The sequence below is a fragment of the Prinia subflava genome, chromosome 3 (assembly GCF_021018805.1).
Source record: "Prinia subflava isolate CZ2003 ecotype Zambia chromosome 3, Cam_Psub_1.2, whole genome shotgun sequence".
Classification (NCBI taxonomy): domain Eukaryota; kingdom Metazoa; phylum Chordata; class Aves; order Passeriformes; family Cisticolidae; genus Prinia; species Prinia subflava.
The window spans coordinates 7070692-7091948 of NC_086249.1; the positions used below are offsets into that span (position 1 = coordinate 7070692).

The 21257-nt window shown below is 34.7% G+C and overlaps 1 protein-coding gene across 2 annotated transcripts in view; it reads right to left on the reverse strand.

The window, feature by feature from the left end:
- NCAM2 (neural cell adhesion molecule 2) overlaps window positions 1-21257 on the reverse strand; it is a 136936-nt gene that overhangs the window by 101720 nt on the left and 13959 nt on the right. For both annotated transcript variants that reach the window (XM_063393880.1, XM_063393881.1), the window contains exons 6-7: window positions 17133-17293; window positions 8068-8213 (exon numbers count right to left, since the gene is read on the reverse strand). In XM_063393880.1, coding sequence (XP_063249950.1) covers window positions 8068-8213; window positions 17133-17293 — 307 coding nt within the window. The remainder of the gene's footprint in view (window positions 1-8067; window positions 8214-17132; window positions 17294-21257) is intronic.

A 21257-nucleotide genomic window follows, 5' to 3' on the forward strand; every position in this document is an offset into this window, starting at 1 on the left:
GCTTCTTTTATGTGAGATTTAAGCAGATCTTAATTGCCCATGAAAATGTTTCTTGAAGCAGCATGAGAGATAAGAACTTCTGCAACCTGACATGCTGATACTAAATGATGATAAAATTCCAGAAGTCTGTTAAATGTACGTGACCAGCAATTCCTAGTCTGAAAATCTACCTTTGATGATGAGAGAAAGGGCTGTTAGTCACAACAGCCATCATCGTGTAGAAGCTGATGGAAGCTCCCTTCTGGATTATGGAGGGTATATTCAGAATATTTCCCATTCTCTTCAGGTAAATGTATTCTATCCATGCACCTGTTGGAGACAGCAGAAAATTCCAGAGTATTGCTATGTGCATATGCCTTAATGTCCAGTGAATCAGAATAATGCTACAGCAGTGTCTTGGACTTCAGTGATTTTATAGGAGACCTTGTGATATTTTAAAACTTCAGCTTGTTAATTATACATGTCAGCATGCTGCAAATTCCTGAATTTCTAGGAATTTGTTTTTCCACAAAGAAAAAATTATTGAAGTGCCTATTGTTTGTAGATCTATAGTGTAGCACCAGGGAAGTCACAAGGAAACCTAATGTTGAAGAAAAATATACTGTTGTTTTGATTTTCTGTTCAGCTGCAGACACACCAGTTACTTTTATAGAATTCAGATTGTAAATGGTAGCAGGTTCTCTGCAGGTTGTTAGCAGCATGTACAGTCTCAGGAAAAAAATGTGTTCTTGAATGCTTTGTACAACTTTTTAGAATTATGAACTGATATTTCATTGATTCATGCTGGTATTTCTTTCAAACTTAAGTCATTATGCAAAGAGATGACACATGTAATCCTAACAACAAACACTTACTAACACATGAAATGGAAGACTGAACTTCTTTCTCTTATTGGTTTTTACTCAACAATGAATATGTAAGAGAAATATTTAATAGAGAAAAAATGATGAGCATCCATTCAAGATTACTTCTGCTAAAGATGCAAATCCTAGATGTAAATCACAAATCTTATTGATGCAAATCACAAGAAAGAAATGGTTTATGATTTTTAATGGCAAAAATATTAGCATCATATCAAATAAACTTGTAGAGTAGAAAAAGCATTAGTGTTGGCCATGATAACAACAGTAAAAACAAATGAGTGTTTATAAGTATAGCAGAAATACTACAACTCTAAAAATTGCATATGCACATTGTAATTAGAAATCCTGTTTCAATCATAAATACTGTATCTAGTGGATTTATTCCTAAGAATTTTGCTGATCTGAATTTATTCCAACACTGCTATGATGCCATTAAAATAGGTGACTCAACTGGATTCAGGCCAGCAAAATTCTCAGGAAGAAGACCTTTAAGCACAACATTCTTATTCAATACACACCTCACATAAAACAGGCACTAAAAATAATGATTCTACTATACAATTGCATCTTAGTTTAGACAATCAAATCTTAGTGTAACTTGGGACTGGAGGTGGCTGTTCTGTAATTTTGGTGACCAGAAAGTGAAAACGTGGGGAAAACGTATAAAGGAAAGAAACCGAAGAAACCTTTGGCTGGGCACACATGAAGACAAATCATGTCAACTTACTGCACTACAAAATGGACAAAAATAACTTGAAATATAACATAATATAACAAAAATAACCTGACCCAGGGCACGGTGATAAATTAATCCTTTTCTACTCTTTGTTTTTTAACCTTATTTTTTTTTTCTTTACAGAAAAACAAGCACTGCAAACCTGCCTCTGATGTCTGGGTGATTAAAATAAGAAAAGGAAAATTAGGAAGCTTTTGTATAACAATTTTAACAATAGTGTTATTTTTTCCCCTTTATTACTTAGATAATTTGAATTAAAATGTTCAAGTCATTATAAGTGAACTAAGAATATTTGCTTGGTTTATTTCCTTCGAACTGATATTACTCTAACCAGTAACAAATTCTTAGATATATACAGCTTGTATCTCCCTGCTGTCCACAAAACTTTGCTGTAATATATAACAAATTTTAAAATTTCTACTACTGCAAGGATTTAAAACAGAGTTTAATTCATGAATATATACATTAATTTCATTTTCACAGAAATCATATTCAAACCTTGTCACAGTCTAGCTTTAGTTGCTAGACTTATTCAGTAGCTGTACGTAGCTTGGGATCTCTCCCAGTTTAGTGTAAAGTTGATGTATATTTCACTAAAATTATTATGGCTACACAGCAGATAGGAAGCCTGTCTGGAAACTCAGCTGACACAGAGACCTGCAGGGGCATATGTAAGGAACAAGGCTCCCTCAGGGGAAGGAAAGTCATGCATGGCCAGAAAGAGGCACAGCTTGAGTCACAAGGTGAAGAAGATTGTCAGCAGGACAGCTCCTAACCTCACAGATCACAAAGTCTTTGTTCACAAATCCTGATAATTCTGGAGGGCTTTATTCAGCTGGAGAAACAGAAGGGAATTACTGCAGTAGCAAGCAAAATGGAGAAAGTGAGGAAACCTAGACATAACTGAAAGGGCATACGTTCTCAAGTAATTTTATTTAATCAATGTCCTGAATATAGTTCTCAGTCTCTCTATTTACATGTCTATATTGATAAATATGGATGTAAATACAAGTTTATGCTGGATATATCAGCTAAATTGGATGTTTGCTATTACAGAAAAACGTCATGCTACTACAGTTTGGAAAAACTTGGGAAGCAGAGATTGCAACATGGCAGGATGAGCACCAATATGTCATTCTCCTGGGGAAGACTCAATGAGAAACAAAACCTTTAAACCACTCTATTCCTTATTTTCAATCAGCTTGCAGGATTCCTGACGCAGGAAACTTCAGTTTCCTAATGTGTACAGGTGTACACATTAGGAAACCGAATATATTATTGAATTATCACTGTTATGTATTAGTACATCATTGAAGAAACAGATCAGTAACAACACATTAACTGAAGAGACTATATGGATAAATTAATGACAGCCATCCACACAACACAAATACATCTGTCTCTGTGTATGTACACGCATTTGGGTCTACTCTGGGTGAGAGATAATTTTCCTTCTATCTCAAAAGAGGAACAAATCTGAAGGGCCCTCTGGTCATGTGGCTAATATTTAGTACAGAGTTGTCAATATAACCAACATCTCAAAATACCAACTAGCTTAATTTTTACCTTCATTTATGTACCATTGCAGATACTAAATACTTATTTAAAGGAGTGTGAGGAGCTCAGACAACTGCTCGAGCTACTTGAGAACTTGGAACTATCCACATTGACTCAGAGTCTTCCTACTTCCTCAGGTCACCCTGAAAGCTGCTCGCTCTTGCTAACTGAATACAATCCTACTCCTGCAAAATCAATCTTCCTGCTCAAGTACTGTCACCTCACAAAACTAGAGATAGATGAAGGAATACCGAAATGTATTCAGATTTCCATGGATTGGATGGCTCCTGAAATTCTACTATTCAGTGCTCATACATGGCCCTTGATTTGCTTATGTCACAGGGTATAAACCTCTATATTCTCAACAGCACTAATTAGCTAACATATAAGTGACCCTGTTGGTCAAGTTCATTTATTTACCTTCTTCCAGTCACAATATTCTTGTTCTCTAACTTCATAGTCTTAATATATGAAGCCCAGTAAAATTCATTTGGGGCTTAAAAACAAAATAGAGAACTTTGATACCTGATTGAATTGTTTGCAGAGCATTTCAATTGCATAATCAAACACAATTGTGGCTGGATTCATCAATTGTTCTGGTTTGCAGGCCTGTGCCAATATTGCAGCAACAAAAACATTCTATGATATTGTAAGTAGGAGCTTTTCATACAATATGTAGGTGAAACACGTTATAACAATTTTCTCCAATACAGCAAAGAGATTGGCCTTGTAAATTTCCCAGCTATTCAAAGGAGAATTATTTACAAAGAGCAGGATTTGGATAGCTCAGAAAAATCAAGATATTTCCTGGAATCAATTAAAATACCCTAGCTACATCTCTGTTTTCTGTGATTCATTTCAAATAAAGAACTGATCCTTGATGAGCAAGAATTTACCAGGGTTTATATTACTGTTTCAAAAGGAGAACATATTTCACTGACACTGTAAGACTGCCTCTTTTTGTGCAGGAAAAACTAACATTAACAGGGAGGAAAAAAACCTCAAACCACATTCTTTTTATTAACATTTGTAATAGCCGAAGTAAAGTTAATAGGCTTGGTAAAATAAAAAACAAACTTGACCTTTCAAAGAAAAAGATTACCTTCACCTATTGCCTGCTCATGAACACTATGAAAAACTCTGCAAGCTCCAAATATTTATGATTTGCATGCCAATACAAATTTAAATTTAAACTTGGAAAATAACTTAATTATTAGTCTGAACTCTGCAATATTTAGAAACAATGTCACAGGAAGTTTCACTGGAAGAACCAGGTTATTATTGCAATGGAAGAAAGCAGAATTCAAACTGTTTCTGCAGTGTCCACTATAAAATTGAAAGTCACAGGTTGGGTTTTCTTTTGGAGTACAAGAAGAATAGTATAAGCTATTTAAGAGACGTCTAGTTAGTCTGTATGATATAGAGTACAAAGTACAGTAAAAATAGAGTATAAAATCCTATCTTAAATCCAACACACAAATTTCAACTGGGACCTCTCTGTATTGGCTCCTTTCATTCATTTTATGTGTTTAGATCATAAATTCCTCAGGGTATGCAGCATATGCCTCCTTGGACACATGCTGCATACAGTGGAGCCACTGTGTCATATCAAGCCCCATCTGTTATTGTGATTTGTATTCCAAAACAGGCCTTGAAATGGTAATCACAAATAATGTTGATCAGCATTCATATTTCTGCTAGAATTAGATACTATGGAAGTGGGGCACCCTCACACTTCTGCAGTGTACACAGGAATCAGTGATAATTTTGTATCAGTGATGAGGAAGTGCTGTCCTTCAGGGACGTGTGTAGAGATGTATGTTCATGTCCAAAATCCATTTCATAACTGATTATGCCAAATCAAATCCAATTACTATCTTTCCTTCTGTTCTAAAAAAGGCAACCCTTCTCCTGACTCCTCTTTTTACTGGGAAAAGGGCCAAGCCTGCTGGATGCACAGTGGTCTGTGGGAATGCGCCATTTCAAATCCCAGCTGAAAGGGGCACAGCCAGGTTGGCACATCAGCAGAGAGCTTCAGCTTGACCCTGAAACAGCAGATGAAGATGGGGCTTTGGAACAAGCCTCCATTACCATTTTTACAGCTTTAATGATGAGACAAACACCTTCCAGCATGCATTGCCATTCATTTATTCAACCTTACCCACCCCCCATGTATTTACGGGCTATACAGCCACAGAAGGATTTACAGAGGTGACCTCCTGGAATAACTTTTAACTTTCAAGAGGAGTCAGAGGAAAGGAAGACCCCTTTATTTCAAATTCTTAATAAAAGAGAGACCACACACACTGTGTGGTAGATTGTTTTAAGAGCTAAGTGATAAAAGGAGAGAGGAAAAGGCTTCTTTGCTTCTGGTTTGAACTCACTTGGCTTCAACTTTCAAATAAACACTTCTGAGGTACTGAAAACCCTTTATCAAAGCTGTATTTTCCAAGGAGATAATTATAGAGCTCATATTCATTAATATTATCCTCCTTAAGCCCAGCTGGGTTACTTCTTTGATCTATGACTTTGGTGCATATTTGCCATTTGGACACAATAAATTCAAAACTCAGGAAGGTCCATGTCCCAATTATTAGATCTCTCATTGGATGGAAAACATTGTGAATCCATGCAGGCTCAGAATGATGTCACATTCAGCAGTCTTCCTTATCCACATGGGTACGTTTACATTTTATCAAAATAAGAACCATTTGATTGAGGAGGTACAGACTAAAGTTAATCAAAGTAAAATTAAAAAAATAAGAACAGCACTTTGTGTGTTCTTTTATTCATCATGTTAATATTATTGCTTGAGCATTTTTCCATCATCTGTGGAAAAAGTCATCCCCTAAAGATACTCTTAATTCAAAAGAAATGATGAGTAAGGTGCAGTTGATGTCAAGAAAAAACTGGCCCCAAGATTCAAAACACGAATCCCTTGAATGAAGACAATCATTTTTATGTTTATACATAATTTATGTTGCTGCATGATGCGGTATTACTTTAAAAGTTGTCACATATAAGTAATATTTTCAATTTAAGACTATGTTCTATGTTGCTCCCCCTTGATTTCTTCAATTCACCTTTTCCTTCTCTTTCTGTGTGCAAAGCACTGCTGCATTATTTAACAACTACTCAATAATTTAATCACTGCCAGTTTTGTTCCCTATTCACCTAATTTGGTAGGAAAGCAAAAGCCAAGCTTTTGGCAACCCAGAGCAGGAGGACCACGGGGCAAACGTAGCAGCATATTTTATAGGTCAAGGACATATTCAGTATTTCAGAACATTTATTCAAGATTCAGCAAAAACTCTCCCATGAGCAATACACAGAGTTCTTTCTTTGGCATGAACAAAGGAAACCACATAACTGTATTTATTCTCATTCTTTTTATCTTCTACATAGCATCTGTCAGCACACCAGTAGGAAGTGAATATAGATTTTCGTTTGGTTGTCACTACTACTGAGTTGACCCACAGTTCAGAGAATACTCCAGCAACACATCAGTTTAACCACCTGCAGCTGGAATTACGAATACTGTCTTATACAAGCACTGGATAAATTTCAGGTTTCAACTACACTAACATTTTTTAGCTTCTTTCTGTTATTTTCTCTCATTTTCAATATCCTTTATAGAAAGTTATTTTGGGAACATTTCAAACATAAGTGAGTGGCTAACATTTGTAACCTTTGAACAAAGCATAGTCTTTGCAAGTCAGAAAGATGACCTTTAACTTGATATATTTAAGGAAGAGAGAAACTGCTTTGTCTTAATGCAAAACTATTAGAAAAAAATAATATATAAATACTGCTATATTGCTCCAAAGTGGAAAGCACAGAACAGGAAAATGGTAGACAGAGACTCACATAAACTGCCTCAATTCAAGGAAAGGTCAAGTCAGAGACTAGACCAGACTAGACCTTCTCCTTTAGAACACAAAAAATCAAAGTACAAGCAATTCCCTATAAACTGACTTACTTCATATCTCATTCTCTTCATGGCATGATTGCTTATCTAAGTTTTCACCTGTGTGTATTTTTTAAGCAACAGCTATGAATATGCAAGAAGATGACATTTTGCTACATAATTATCTAGAGTAAAAATTATGAATTAGTTATCCAGAAAGATAGTATCCTTTACTTCAAACACTATAAAGAATTCCTGTAGTCTATGTCAGGAAAAAAGGAAGAAAATATTTGCTCAAATACTAAAATAATTATTAAGAAGGGAAAAAGAAGAAGAACTCTGTAGAAACACAGCTTGCTACAAGCATGGTCAGGAATAGCATCGCACCATTCCCTTTTAATTTCACCATTCCACCTAATTACAGCTTTTTCCCCCACTCTAGCTGACTTTCTCCATTGTCATACTGCTATCTTTCTCTACTCAACATATGTTTTGATAAAATATTAGAATGGGGAGACAAAATGGGAAAATAGGCTCAGTTTGTCCTCTGTGACAGGAAAAAATAGGAAGAAAAAAGGAGGAGTAGGAAATAAGGAACTATGAAGTATTCTGATTTTTAAAATTTGAAATATCTTTAAGCTCTACTGTATTTTGAGGACTACTGGACAGAATCCAAACAGTCTGAAGAAGGGCTATGTGTAGCCATAATGCTCAAGATGAAATTGAGACCATTCGTAGGGCATACTACTTAATTGTCACATGTATGACAATTTAAGCTACACAGATTAATTGCCTTTCAGTATTCAATTGCTTTTTACTTTTTTTTTAATTTAAAATTTAGAATTTCCATGTCTCTCTTGCTACCTTAGAAAACAGCAATTCCTTCTAATTACAGAGGAATCTAGAATTAATCTGACTCTAAATTAATTTTCTTCTTACAACAAGAAGAAGGTTAGGCAGACAATACCATACTTAGATATTTTATACATTAGAGGTAGATTTACCTTGTCACCTTCAGAGAAAGTCATTCCATCAATGGCCCTTTTCCAAGTAATCTCTGGGACAGGTTCTCCTTCTGCTTCACAGATGAGGGTTGCTTTCCCATTCTCAAATGTGGTTTCATTTTTAAGTTGTATTATTTGAGGCTGCACTGTTAAAAACACAAATTGCATTACTGATCCTGTACAAAGGATGTCATATCAAAATCTATCTTTAAAATCACCTTTTGTTGTTGGTGGTGTTGCTAAAGAACATAAAATTCTTTCTTTTTTTTAAATTAACTAAAATTTTAATGTTACTGTCTATAAAAGCAATAAACTTTTTTGACCTCAAGGTGCACAGCAACCATTTCTGTATGCCCTATGAGCTGGGCATCCTGCTTCCTTGCTGGGGTAGAGTGGGATGGGTCCTGGCTGATCTGGTTTGGTGGCTGTGTTTCTGAGCTTTTTTTCCCTTAAGAACAAGCTGCTCAGGAGCCTGTGGAGTGTCCCTCCCTAGAGATAACCAAAACCTAGTTAAACTTGTCCTGAGATGTCTACTCTGTCTGACTCTGGACTACATGGTCTCCAGAGGTGCTTCCCTATCTCAGGCATTCCTTAATTTATTATAACTCATGTTTGTCTTCAAATGCATATTACTGAAAAAAATGGATTATTACTATTCTTTGACTTTGATCGTTAGCAAGATTTCACTGGCCTACATAAATTACAGAATTTAAAAAAATCTCCCAGCAACAAACACATTTCACTGGTATTAACACTATGAAGAACTGAAGAGTCCTCTGATACAAAAGTGTTCATTCTTACTTACTTACTTACAAGTAAACTGATGTAAGGTACATTCAAAAAAATCCAGATATTGTTTGCATTCTTCAAATCATTCCATTTTATAGCCTCAATTACATAGCAGCTATATCTTTCAATCTATACTGTACCTTACCAGGTTATTTATACATACAATAGAATTTCTGGTTGCATGTGAATACTTTTACACCGAGGATATATCTGTACAATATCACACCAGAACTCTGTATTAGTACTGTGCATAAAATATTACTCTCTTCCATGACATTCAAGTCTCTTAATTAAAAATGCTTGGTCCTATATATTACCTCATATATAACGATTAATAAGTTTCTCTGAACCTATTCCCATTATACATTCATGAAGACACTCATCCCCCCTAGAAAACCCAACATACAATCCTGTAATAAGAATATGATTCAATATGTTTACACCCAAAAGCAGAGAATAAAATTTACGTGAGTGGATCAAAATTGGGCAGCTCTTAAGATTGACTTCATCAACTTTAAGTACATTTATTTAAAGCAACATATTTTATGAGCAGTTTTTCTGAGCTTCACTTTTGAGGAAGCACTACTATAGTGCACTCCTTATGAATCAAAATAAAGGGACGTAATCTGTTTTCTAATGGGGTTGCTATAGTGTGTGCTATGCAGAAGAGTAATATTGGCTTATGTTCATGGATCAAAATGGGAAAGATAATCATTCAGGTTGGAATGGGCACCAGGAGGGCTTCTTGACCAGCCCCCTAAATAACACAGCATCAATAGACCCTGCTCAGGTCAGATTTCTCAGGGATTTGTTGAGCGCTATCTTGAAAAATGTCAAGTACAGAGGCTATACAACCTCTCAGCAGCTTGTTGCAGTGCCTGGCTGTGCTGGTGAGGGGTATTTTCCTTATGTCCAGTCTCCTGCTTCATTTTATGACTCCTCATTTATAAGCATTGTCTCACATATGCTATATTTACAGCATCACAAAGAGGAATATAAAAACAGGTTCAAACTTGCTATATGTAGGCACATCACCTACCTTTTATCCATTCCCTCCACACAATTTTTGGTCTCACTTCTCATTCCTTTTCTCCATGTTCATTCTGTTGCTTCTCTACTGTCTGTTCACCCTTGACTATTATGAATAAACTATTGTGTGTTTACTGCATAGAGATGAGAAACAAGTAGCATTTTACCTAAGAAAGCACTGAACTAATATCTTGATTCATTAATATATAATCTATGGTGAGTGAGATTATGTGAAGAAAGACAACACCCTGAGTGATCTGGAATTCTTGAAATGTCAACTGGATCCAGATTTATTTGGTGTAGTAGAAGGTAGCAAGCAAATCATTACATCAAGATATCAGTTTGGCCAAGAAAATATAAAACTCCTCTGTGGTACAAAATGAGATGTCAGTGGAAAGATCTAAAACACCCACCAGAACCAGAGATAAAAGCTAAACTTCAAAATAACTTCAATTACTACTCTCACTTGCAGGATCATTCAAATGCCTATGAAATATTTCACCTTGGAACTCAGGTGTTCTATTTCTACAGCCATACCACCTGGCTACAAAATAAACTGTTGTATCCTTTCATTCCTTTGATATATCATCATCCCAGGAAAAAAAGGAAAGAGCTACAGCAGACATAAAGCTGTTGCCATCAGGTTTTTTCCTGTGTGTCAAGTGCTCATATTGAAAGAGAATGTGCAGCTTCTCTCCCACTTGTTAATGTAAACACTGGCCATGTTTTGCTAACTGTCTGTCTTTGTTTACATATTTCTAGTTGGGAGGAGAAAGGTGATGGACAGTTAGTTTGACCAGTGGGATTGGAAGGTTGGGATTTCATCCTCCAATGGATGGACATTATAGGAGATGTATATAAGTTAATTTGGAAATAAACTTCAGGAGTTCCTGCCTCCTGCTTGGATCTGCTCACAACCCAGAAAATGTCACCTGAGTCCCTCTCTTATCGTCAGGATCAGCTGCGGCATAAAGCTTTTTTTTTTTTCATTTGTTTTTCTTTTTTAGAGGGATCATACAGAGTATTTCATGCCAAAAATTCTCAAAACTTATAATTATTTTCATCAAAATGAGTTCCCCATCTGGACAACACAACAATGTAGTTTGCACAAGATCGTGCATGTTCCAAAATACAAAAATAATTCTTAACCTTAGACTTATTCTGAATTCCTTTAAGACCTTCTTCAAATGGATGACTATAAGACAAAAAGTTTTAGCTTGACATTTTAGACAAGAGTACCTGACATTTAAAGGAATAAGCAGTGATTAATCATCAAATACATCTAGCTGACAGTTATTACTTGGAAGAAGAGAGCTCATATGGGGGATATTATTTAATTAATTCATTTTTGTAGGTCACAAGTCATAACTTACTATTGACTAGAAGTTTTTACACTGAAAACTTTTTAATGACATTTTGGACATTGGAAAATATTAAAACGCATTTGTGTACATGTAAATAAAACTATTTGAAAATGCCAACACTAGTATTGACAGAAATACTGGAACAATCATTTCCCCCACCCTCCCAACGCTAATTTTTTTACTGTTCTTTCTAAATTGATAAGGTCATTCTTAAACTGAATTGGTATTTGCTTTTTGTATTCTAGAAAACATGAAGAAAATAAAAATAAAGAGCCTTGGAATGCAAATTCAGGAAGCCTTCAGGGTTTTACTGCTTTCTTCAGTCAAAACTATTGAAATATAGATGTTGTGATGCAGTTGAAACATTTGTAAGCTAAATGTCTTAGCTCAAATGAAAGAACGCTTGAATACAGAAAGGAGCTAAACTTCATTGAAATTATTTAAGGTAAGGAATTCTCATTAATGCATTGTTAAACATTGTTGCAGCCGTGAGGCCTGGTAGGTCTCTCTGGCAGTCAGTCACCTAAGGGCACAGAAATGCCTGGTCATGGTGACTGGGCCAAATAACCCCTCTCCTGCGCTCGGACCCTCTCTTATCTCCCTGTAAGACAATAGGTCACTTTCTACCCCGACTCATACTGTTGGAACATTTCTCAAAACCTCGGTACCCTATAAAAACCCCACTGTTCCCCTGCTCAGTGCAAGAGCTGTCCCTGGAACCCTTCACAGAGGATGCCAATAAAGGTTCATCTGTGGAACTCCATACGGCGCTTCTCCTCTCTCTCCCTGTGTCTGCTAAGGCACCTTAGCAAGCTCATGAGCTGAGAATCACTGCAAAAGAGCTGATCACTGCTAAGAGCTGAATATCACTGTAACTAAGCTTGCTAAGTGTTGCCTGTGCCTGGGAGCTCCACTTGGGTTACTTTGGGCAGGAGGTACTTAAGTGTGCTCCCTATCCACGAACCCCTAAGGCAGGCGGGATCGGACTGAAGCTACCGGGAGAAAACAAAAAAACATGAACAGACTGATGATGCCAAATAAAGAAGCACCATTTACTCATTGGAAACACTTACAGCATTGGAAAGTTTGTTTTCTGAGCCAAGAAGGTTGCTCTTAAGTTTTCTAACACTTCCTCGCTAAACAAGTTTCTCTCAGATTCCTTCCTTGAACTCTTCTGGATTTGTGTCATTGCTGTGTACATACAGGCTCCCCAAAAAGCTTATGATGAACATGGATGGCAGTCTGAGGCTTTTGTTTACAACCAGTTTCTTGGAAAGGTACAAAATTTATTGAATTCATAGAGTTCCACCCATACCTTTAACAAAGATTTTCATCAGACCTAGGAAGCAACACAAATGTAAAGCTTGAGATAGTCCTGCTTATGTCTCATCAAAATAATTATTTTAAACAGTTTTAAAGAGGCTGCCTAAGAGATTAATATATCCCAGGAGGAATCATACCTTCCTGCTGCCCTCCTGCACAGACACATTTGAATCAGGTGGCAAAACTGCAACCCCATCCTCCTGGAGACTCCTGGTACAATTTGAACCTAGTGAACAAGCTAGAGCGCAACATGGAAATATCTAAGAAAGACATTTCAGAAATTTGATTCCTTATATGATAAGGATTCACACACATACCAGTATGAAATGCTGACCTGACTCAGTGCACCATGGACTGAGTCTCGCTCTTTGGATGGTGTTATTGAAACATGTTAAAATGCTATTACTGCTTCACACTCAGAGAGGTTTAAGGCTTGTCTTCAGGGACAACTGCCATCACTGTCTTTAAGATTGGAATTTTTTTTATTTTAAAAGCTAAAAGTATTCCAAAAAGATGAGGAAGTAATAAGGAGGAAAAAAGGAATGCATAAAACTTTGTAATGTTACATCTGTAAGTGTTGAGTTCCATTTTGTGAAGCTGCAGTTGGTGAACTTTATAATATGTGGGAGGAGCAACACAAATAACTCCATACACAGATCCATGGGATTCTCCTTCTAGAGGTATCAGTGAATTTAAATGAAAAGCTTCCATATATGTATAGAACAGCATCTCATGACAAGCAAAACAAACCACAAAAAACATACTAAAACACATATAAATCTGTTTACTAAGTCCAAAAGAAAATTATTAAGGTATGCTCCCAGCACTATAAAAATGAATGCTGCATTAAGACTGAAAATAAGGAAAACAATTTACACAGCTCCTCACCCCAATCTCAGAGGCACAATACAGTCTTTTTGCTTCCAAGAAGAATGGATTTTGAGAGACTAAATTACCGTAAAAGTTTTGAATTTTAGCATGTGGAATAAACTTAAGAGGGATAAGATAGGAAAGGTCCATTATATTTCCTCCTATCTGGCAGATGGCAAAAAATATATTAATGATCAATAAAAATTACATTGAACACAGCAGAAAAAACTCTTCCACTATACCACAATCAGATTATAATTTAAAAAGGCATCTAGAAAATAAAAAATTGTATGTGTTTAAAGTATGCATTAAATACAAAGTGTCTTTTGTAATTCTTTTTGAGGTATCCTCTAATTTGATTTTCATGAAGTAATTTGTCAGAACCCACTGAAATACCAATGAAATACTTTTACAATAAAACGTTACTCAGATTACCTTCTCACTGATTATGTAGGTAAAACACCTCTATCATAAAGAATTTCAAATTACCTTATATCAGAACTCCCTCTAATTTTCATCAATTATGATTAAAGAAAAAATATTTTTTCTTTCTAGGAAAATGAATTATTAAACATATAGATGTAGCTTTCTGTAGCCTAAGTACAGAAAAGAGAATACGTGTTGAAAACCTCAACACTAATATCATCACATTGTATAACCACACATTTGAGTGATAAAGAAGTAGAAATAAGCAACTAGAGCAAACAAAATGAAAATCTTAAAATTATAAACACTATTCATATTAAGCACAAATATGGCTTTAGTTAAAGCTAATTTTCTTTCATTTAGTCTGATTATATTTTTTATTCTAATATAAATGAAGACTACTGCCATCACCTTGGAGAAGGAATGACGAAGAAAGAAATGTTTACTTTGGAGAAAATAAGAAGATGGAGGAAGCGTCAATGTATTGAATTTATTGACTGCTCTTAAATCAAATTCTTGTTGCTATATTTTTGGAAATTGTTTTGAGTTGTCCATAGATATAAAAACGTGCTATTTCATAATTGAAAATGATAATTTAGATGTATCTAAATACACATATTTATAAATATGGCTAGTTACTACTGAAAAAAAAAAAGGAAACATAAATTAATTAGAATTAAAAATCTTAGCACAAGTTCTAAGCATTAATCTAGATGAGATCTTTTAGGTAGTAATTGCTAATGATACAGAAAAAAGCTATGGCAGACAAGAGGATAACAGACAGAGATAATCAAATCATATCAAGAAAGACTGAGAGAAACAGAGTTTTTTCTCTCTTTTTAGAACAAAGTGCTGATACAGATGAACTGGGGAGGGCAGGGTATGTGCCTATAGGTTCCCACATATATGTCAGAGCTGCAGAAAAACTGTCAGAGTAAGCATTTTCCATCAGAATAGAAAAAGGGTTTTAGCACTGATACTGAAAAAAACCCCAAAGTTAAACTAAAGAATCTAAGTTGTGCATGGAAAGTAAATATGTAGCTATTACATGACAATGAGATGAGCATGCCTATTCACAAGTCGTACATTCTAGGAAGTTTAAGTGCTGAATTCTATAATGTCAGTATTATTTTTTATTGCATTATGGTTATATTACTGTTATTACAAGTTTCAACAGTGCCAGAGCCATGTTGTAGAAACATGGTAGTAGTCGTTGCCATAAGGAATTTGCATTGTAAATTAAAATTAAAGATAACAGACATGTGAGACAAATACACTAATGAAATGGGAGAGAAAAATGAAATTTAATAGGTCAATTTAACATAAACTAGTTGTTTGTGTACTATTTAGCCATCATAACCAGCCATCTGCCTTGCCATTTTCAGACTGCCGCTTTTTTAAACATATTTCATGGAAAAAAGACAAGTAGTTGTTGGCTGTATATATGACCGGGGGTTTCATCAGTATGAAAGAGACCAAAGTAAAGCTTCTTGTAGGAGAAATCAAAATCCTGCTCCACTACAAATTAGCTATAGCCACTCAGGACAGAGACGTGAGAGACACTCTAGAGAATTCTGTAGAAACTTAACGTAAGAAATGATTTTCCATGCAAGAAAGAAAAGATGTAAGACATTTAGGAGTTTAGGAAGTCATGGAAACATTAAGGATGTGGAGGTTCATAATGGATTTAATCACCTCATTGTATCCATTAAAACATTAGGTTTTAGCTTTCCATGGAGTCCCCAGAAAAGTGGCTGATAAAAGATGAAAAAATATATACAGGAAATCCTCACTCTTACTCTGGTCCTCACTTTTCCCTATCCCTTTCATTAAAATGTTTCCTTGCTCTAGGCAAAAACCAAGTAAAATTCAGGCACACTTAAAATTACTTGAATAACATACACAGTTACTCCTGACTGAAACTTCTCTAAATTCCTATCAAATTTGGAAAGTAATTTCTATTCCTTCAATTTATGTTTTTTTACAAGTTTGGAAATACAGTTGAATGAAATGTTTCAGTTTTCCAAACCAAGATGCTGTACTTCTTGAGGCTGGGATAAAATTTTTATTTTATTTCATCTTCTTTCCTTTGAAAAGATATTGAGAATAATTTCCAAGTGCCTCAGAACAACAGTCCAATGGTTAGGCAATCCACCTGGAGTACAGAGCTGGAGACAACATAGCAGAAAGAGTTTCTCAAAGAGGAAACAGTGGGATGCATGTGAACACAGCCACATTCACCTGACACGATGGCTTCAGCCTCAGGCTCTCCTAGACCCTAGATTTCAGCATTATACAATCCAACATCTACCCTCTTCAACATAAATGATCAGATGACTCTCTCCCATTAGAACTCTTTCACTTTTAGAAATTATTATTATTAGCTTTAGCTGCGAATTAATGTTAAATATTAAATAATTAAACTTATTTCTTTTTTTAACTGGGAAGTTAATTTCCTCTGTCCTAAGCATGGCATTTAACTGTTCAAATAGAAATTATCTTTCTTTATAACGCAAACTATATTTAATGTAAAAAAACCCAATGCATTCATTTTTGTAGGTTTTTCATATGTAAGTTACAGCCTTTTTTCTTGCACAGTGATTCTGAGGGATGTTTTCTACATTCTCAAAAATATCCACTCTCACTAGTTATATCTCAACAAAATTTCAAATAAATTGTCAGTTCTATGTAAAGGAGGGAATCACTAACACAGTTGGGGTGGTGGAGCATAGAAAGAGAAACAAGTGTTTTGAGGTTATTACTTTTATCCTTTGGAGCTCAGACCTTACAATATTTTTGTGACTACATTTGCAATCATGCATTTAAAACATGGAAATAAAAAAAAAAAAAAATCAGGAATATCACTACATGGCATTGCTCTACTAAATCCCTCACTGCTTAGAAGTCAAAATAACCTGGTTTTCCCCCTTTCTGAATTTCTCTCTTTCTCCTCTGTGTCTTCTTGCAAGCAGTGAACTTCTAAATGAAAACCCGAGTGAATTAACTATTTAACACTCCACTGTACTGCATGTGAATTGGAGAAAAGCAAATACTGAAGATAACCTTTTCAAACTGAAATTCAGATGTAAAAGTATAAGCAGCCAATAGGGAGGAAAGAAGATGTAAAATCATACATAAAAGCACTTTGTTGCATCAGTAGGCACCTTGCAGAAATACTATTTCACTGAAAATTATGAATTAACACCTATTTCCTTACTGTTTATATTTTAAAAGGAAAGCTGGGCCATATTATGCAGTACTTACCAAAAACTTGAAGAAATGTCTGTTTTTTGTCATTTCCTGCTTTGTTTTTAGCACTACAGATGTAAGGACCTGCATCGATATTTTTTATATCTCTTATTGTTAGTTGTGTATTGCTTCCTCTCAGGACATATTTTTCATTTTCTTCAATAAGTTTACCATTCCTAGAAAAAAAAAAAAAAAAAAAAAAAAAAAAAAAAGTATAAACCAACCAGTATGTTCCAGTAACAATGTGCTATGGAAGCATCAATACACTGAAAATAATATTTGAAGGAAGAGACTGCTTTTACACCAGCCTCAAAAATCACAATTTAATTGTCAGGTTAAACTGTATATATATATATATATATATATATATATATATATATACGCATTAAAATACTATAATACCTTTTATCTGAAATGTTCAATATTGACCAAATGTTAGAAAAATGTTTTGAATAGGATTTTAACATATGGTTTACACTCAAGGAAGGGCACAAGGAAATTGGTTATGTACTGTATGTGAGAAACTATTAAAAGCATATTTTTCAAGTTTAACTTTCAAGTTTAACTGCTGCAGTTCACAGTAGTAACAATGTAGGAACTTACAAAAATTAAATTACATTCACGTAGAAGCTATTGGCACATCAAGAACTCATCCAAATTATTTCCTCTCAGTTGTTGTTGGCTAGCCACAACTTAGCAAGCAGGCATGTCTCCAGATGTTAGAGTGAGTTGTGACCAGATGGTACAGAAATAATAAAATCTGCATGCAATTCTGAGGGCTGATTGAGGCTTGACCAGTCCATTTGAGCATCTTGGCCTACACAAGCTGCTTTTTCCAGGAGGCATTTCTCAAACATTCTATTCTATTCAATATGTCTCGTTTAGGACATATTTTCCTAAATCGTATTTTCTCTAAAAGTGAAGATACTGCTTGTTTTTTTGGGAGAATCATAACTGTTAGTAGGAGTTCCCTGATAGCTATATAATTTGTGCTTTAGTAACATTTTTTGTAAATAATTCCTATCGACTTAGTTACCAATTTCAAAACATTACTATGATACTTGTTCATTTCCTTTCCAAAGAAACTCAAAAAACCTGTTTTACAGAACAGCCTAATTTTCCATATTAGACAGTCTCGCTGTAAAACGAACCAAACCAAAACCAGAACAAACAGAAAAAGCCATTCAAACCTACTACACAACAACAAACTAAAAACAAACAACAAAAAATCCCAAACAACCAGAAACCCCCTAGTGATTTTTTTTTAGGAAACAGAAGCCTGTATTCAATTTAGAAGTAATTTCCAGGTACCTGTTTTCACAATCATTGGCATCTATAGCAGTTTCTCAGCAGAAATGAGATTATGAGCATTTCCCTGGACCCTCTAGTGAACAGAGAGATTCATATTGATGCTGACATTGGATAACAGGAAAATATGAATAATACACTTAAAGTAGATTATTTCTTTGGTAAGATAATTCTAAGTCCTGTCCAAGAAATTGATCCAGCTAAACTTTAGCAGTGTAAATTATCTCCACAGCTATAAACAATTTTTTTCAGTGGGCCTATTCACATGAGTAAAGATTTCCAGTTCATGACCTGTAGCTACATTAGGATCTTTATCTTTCAGTCCTGGCTAATTTAAATCCATTACTGTATTTCCTCTGAAGGTTATGCTTTACATTAATGTAATATCACCTTCAATAGAGATACCAGTTCAGTGGAGAATTAATTAGATTCTCTTAGTTCACGAAATATCAACAAAATATAAACATATATGAAATAGAGCAGGAACTAAACTTTGTTGACTATTTTTTTTGACAAGGTATTTCAAAGTGACTAATTTTTATAAGTGGACTAAAGGATTTTCTGAGAAAAATTGGCATGTTAGTTCAGATGCATCCATTTTAAATTGATCAAATCTAAATATCCTCAGTTCCTGGAAATAAAAATGGTCAATGTAAATAGTTCAAGCTTAACCACATTAGAGAGCTTAACCACAAAGAGCTAAAAACTTGTGACTTTTGTTCAGCATGTTGCTTACAGTCAACACACAGAGATATGAGTTCCTTCAATAGTACTGTCATCTGATTTAAAAAATACAGATATTTTTTATGTCCTGACTGAAGTTGATCTCTTAAAATCGGTTCACTGGAAACCAAAAAAGAAACAAAGGTAGTAAAAATCGAGATAATTTACTTTTATTAGACTTAAATAGCAGTGGACTGTAAGATTACATTTGAATAGATCCAGATTCTGCAGACCTTGACAAAAACAAAACTTCATTATACTGACTGAGCAAATAACTGGTGTGAGAGCCCATTCTAAAAGGCAACAAAGACAGAACTACATGGGAATGTGTATAACACAAGTCCTCAGTCTTGATGAACCACCCTAACAGGCATGGATATCCTTTTCACACCATGAAGTGAAAATCCCACAGTAGAATGGAGTAAAAAAATCACTGCCACCCTTTTTATCAGTACTTTTCCACAGCTCTCCAGGACACTGAATATACTTTAGAATGTTTTGCAATGAGACATCAGGAGTGCTATGATTATTTTCTGTTAGAATATTTAACACCATCTCTCTCAGGCCATTAGCTATGCATAGCTATTCAGAGAATTCAGAAAACAGGCTTCCATTAAATCACTTTATTACACCTGTCCATTTTAAAAATTAAATAAAATCACTGAACTCCCATAGATAAAAGGTGAGATTGGGTTTAAAACTAAACACAATTCCCTTAACTTGCTGTGAAAAATAATTATAATCCTTCCAAAATTACTATTAAGAATTTATCAAATTCAAGACATAATTCCACTTGTTTATTAAAATAGAAACACAATAAAACTGAGGTTAGTACTAACCTTCAACAACAAAAAGCACATGAAACAAGACAAAATAGAGAATAATTTGCCATTAATTCTGATAAATGTATTCAGTTAGCTTCTCAGTGGATGGTAACCTTATTAATCTTAGATAACTTAGTTTAGATAAACTTCCCTAACACTCACTGACAATGCTTTCTAGATTTTTCTCAAAATCAAGAAAAATTATGTTGATCTGGTTTTCCTATGCTTAGTCTAATTTCTAAAAAATACACTGTCTGAGCTGTTGCAGAAAACCAAGATAAACCTTTCCTTATCTTGGCATATTTTTTAGATAAGATCAAAGACCAAAGAGATCAGATGATTATGAATCCTTTTAATTGACTAAATGAGTGAAAATGGACCTCAAAATTTCAAGAGAGAGATTGCAGAAATTTGATGCAGAAATTTAGGACTGGAATACAATTTAGAATTGTCTGCTTCCTCTGAAAAAAGAGGGATTTTCTCCCCCCATTATTTTTTTCTCTGCTTGCATATCAATAATAATATCCTGTCTCAGGGAGAAATTTTCTGTTTGATGTATCACTTTATAAAATCTCAGTGTCAGCAAATTAAAAAAAAAAAATTCTACTGAGGAGAATTTACACCCTAATCAGACAAAATTAAAAGAGAATCAAAGAGGGAAAAAAAATCAAAAGGGAAGGGAGGCACATTAGCCAATATTCCTCATTATGAGATAGTTCCTGAAAGAGGAACAAAATAAAAGTTTGCATATGTATGATTCAATATCCAGGCCAGAAGCCTGAAATGCTTCTGGAAAACCTTTACAAAAGATATGTAAGGAATGCTTTAAAAATATAAGTCCTCAAGGGCTGTCAAACCAAAAGGAAATCCTTCAGTGGGCTCTGATCAGTGGACACAGAGATAAGTGTCTCTCCAAGACATTTGGCCTGGGTACATGCTATAGCATTTACAAAACATAAACAAAAAAAAAATCCCACAGCTGTTAATGGGGACATCTACCAATGGTGGAAATTTAGGTAATCTTCCTTAATATATGCCATAATGCTTGTTGTCATACACCAAAGCCATTTACGATAACAGATTTCAGGCAACTCCTACAAATTTTGGTCAGATAGGAGAGACACTTGAAAAATTACTTCAGGGACATCAAATAAAAAGAACATGATTTGAATTTAATATCAGTTCCTTTATTTGGACTATATATACTTTGGGTTTCTTTTTCTTCCTCTTCACTAAATTTTGAATTCTTAGCCACATCAAGGAATTAATTTTGCATTCTTTTTAT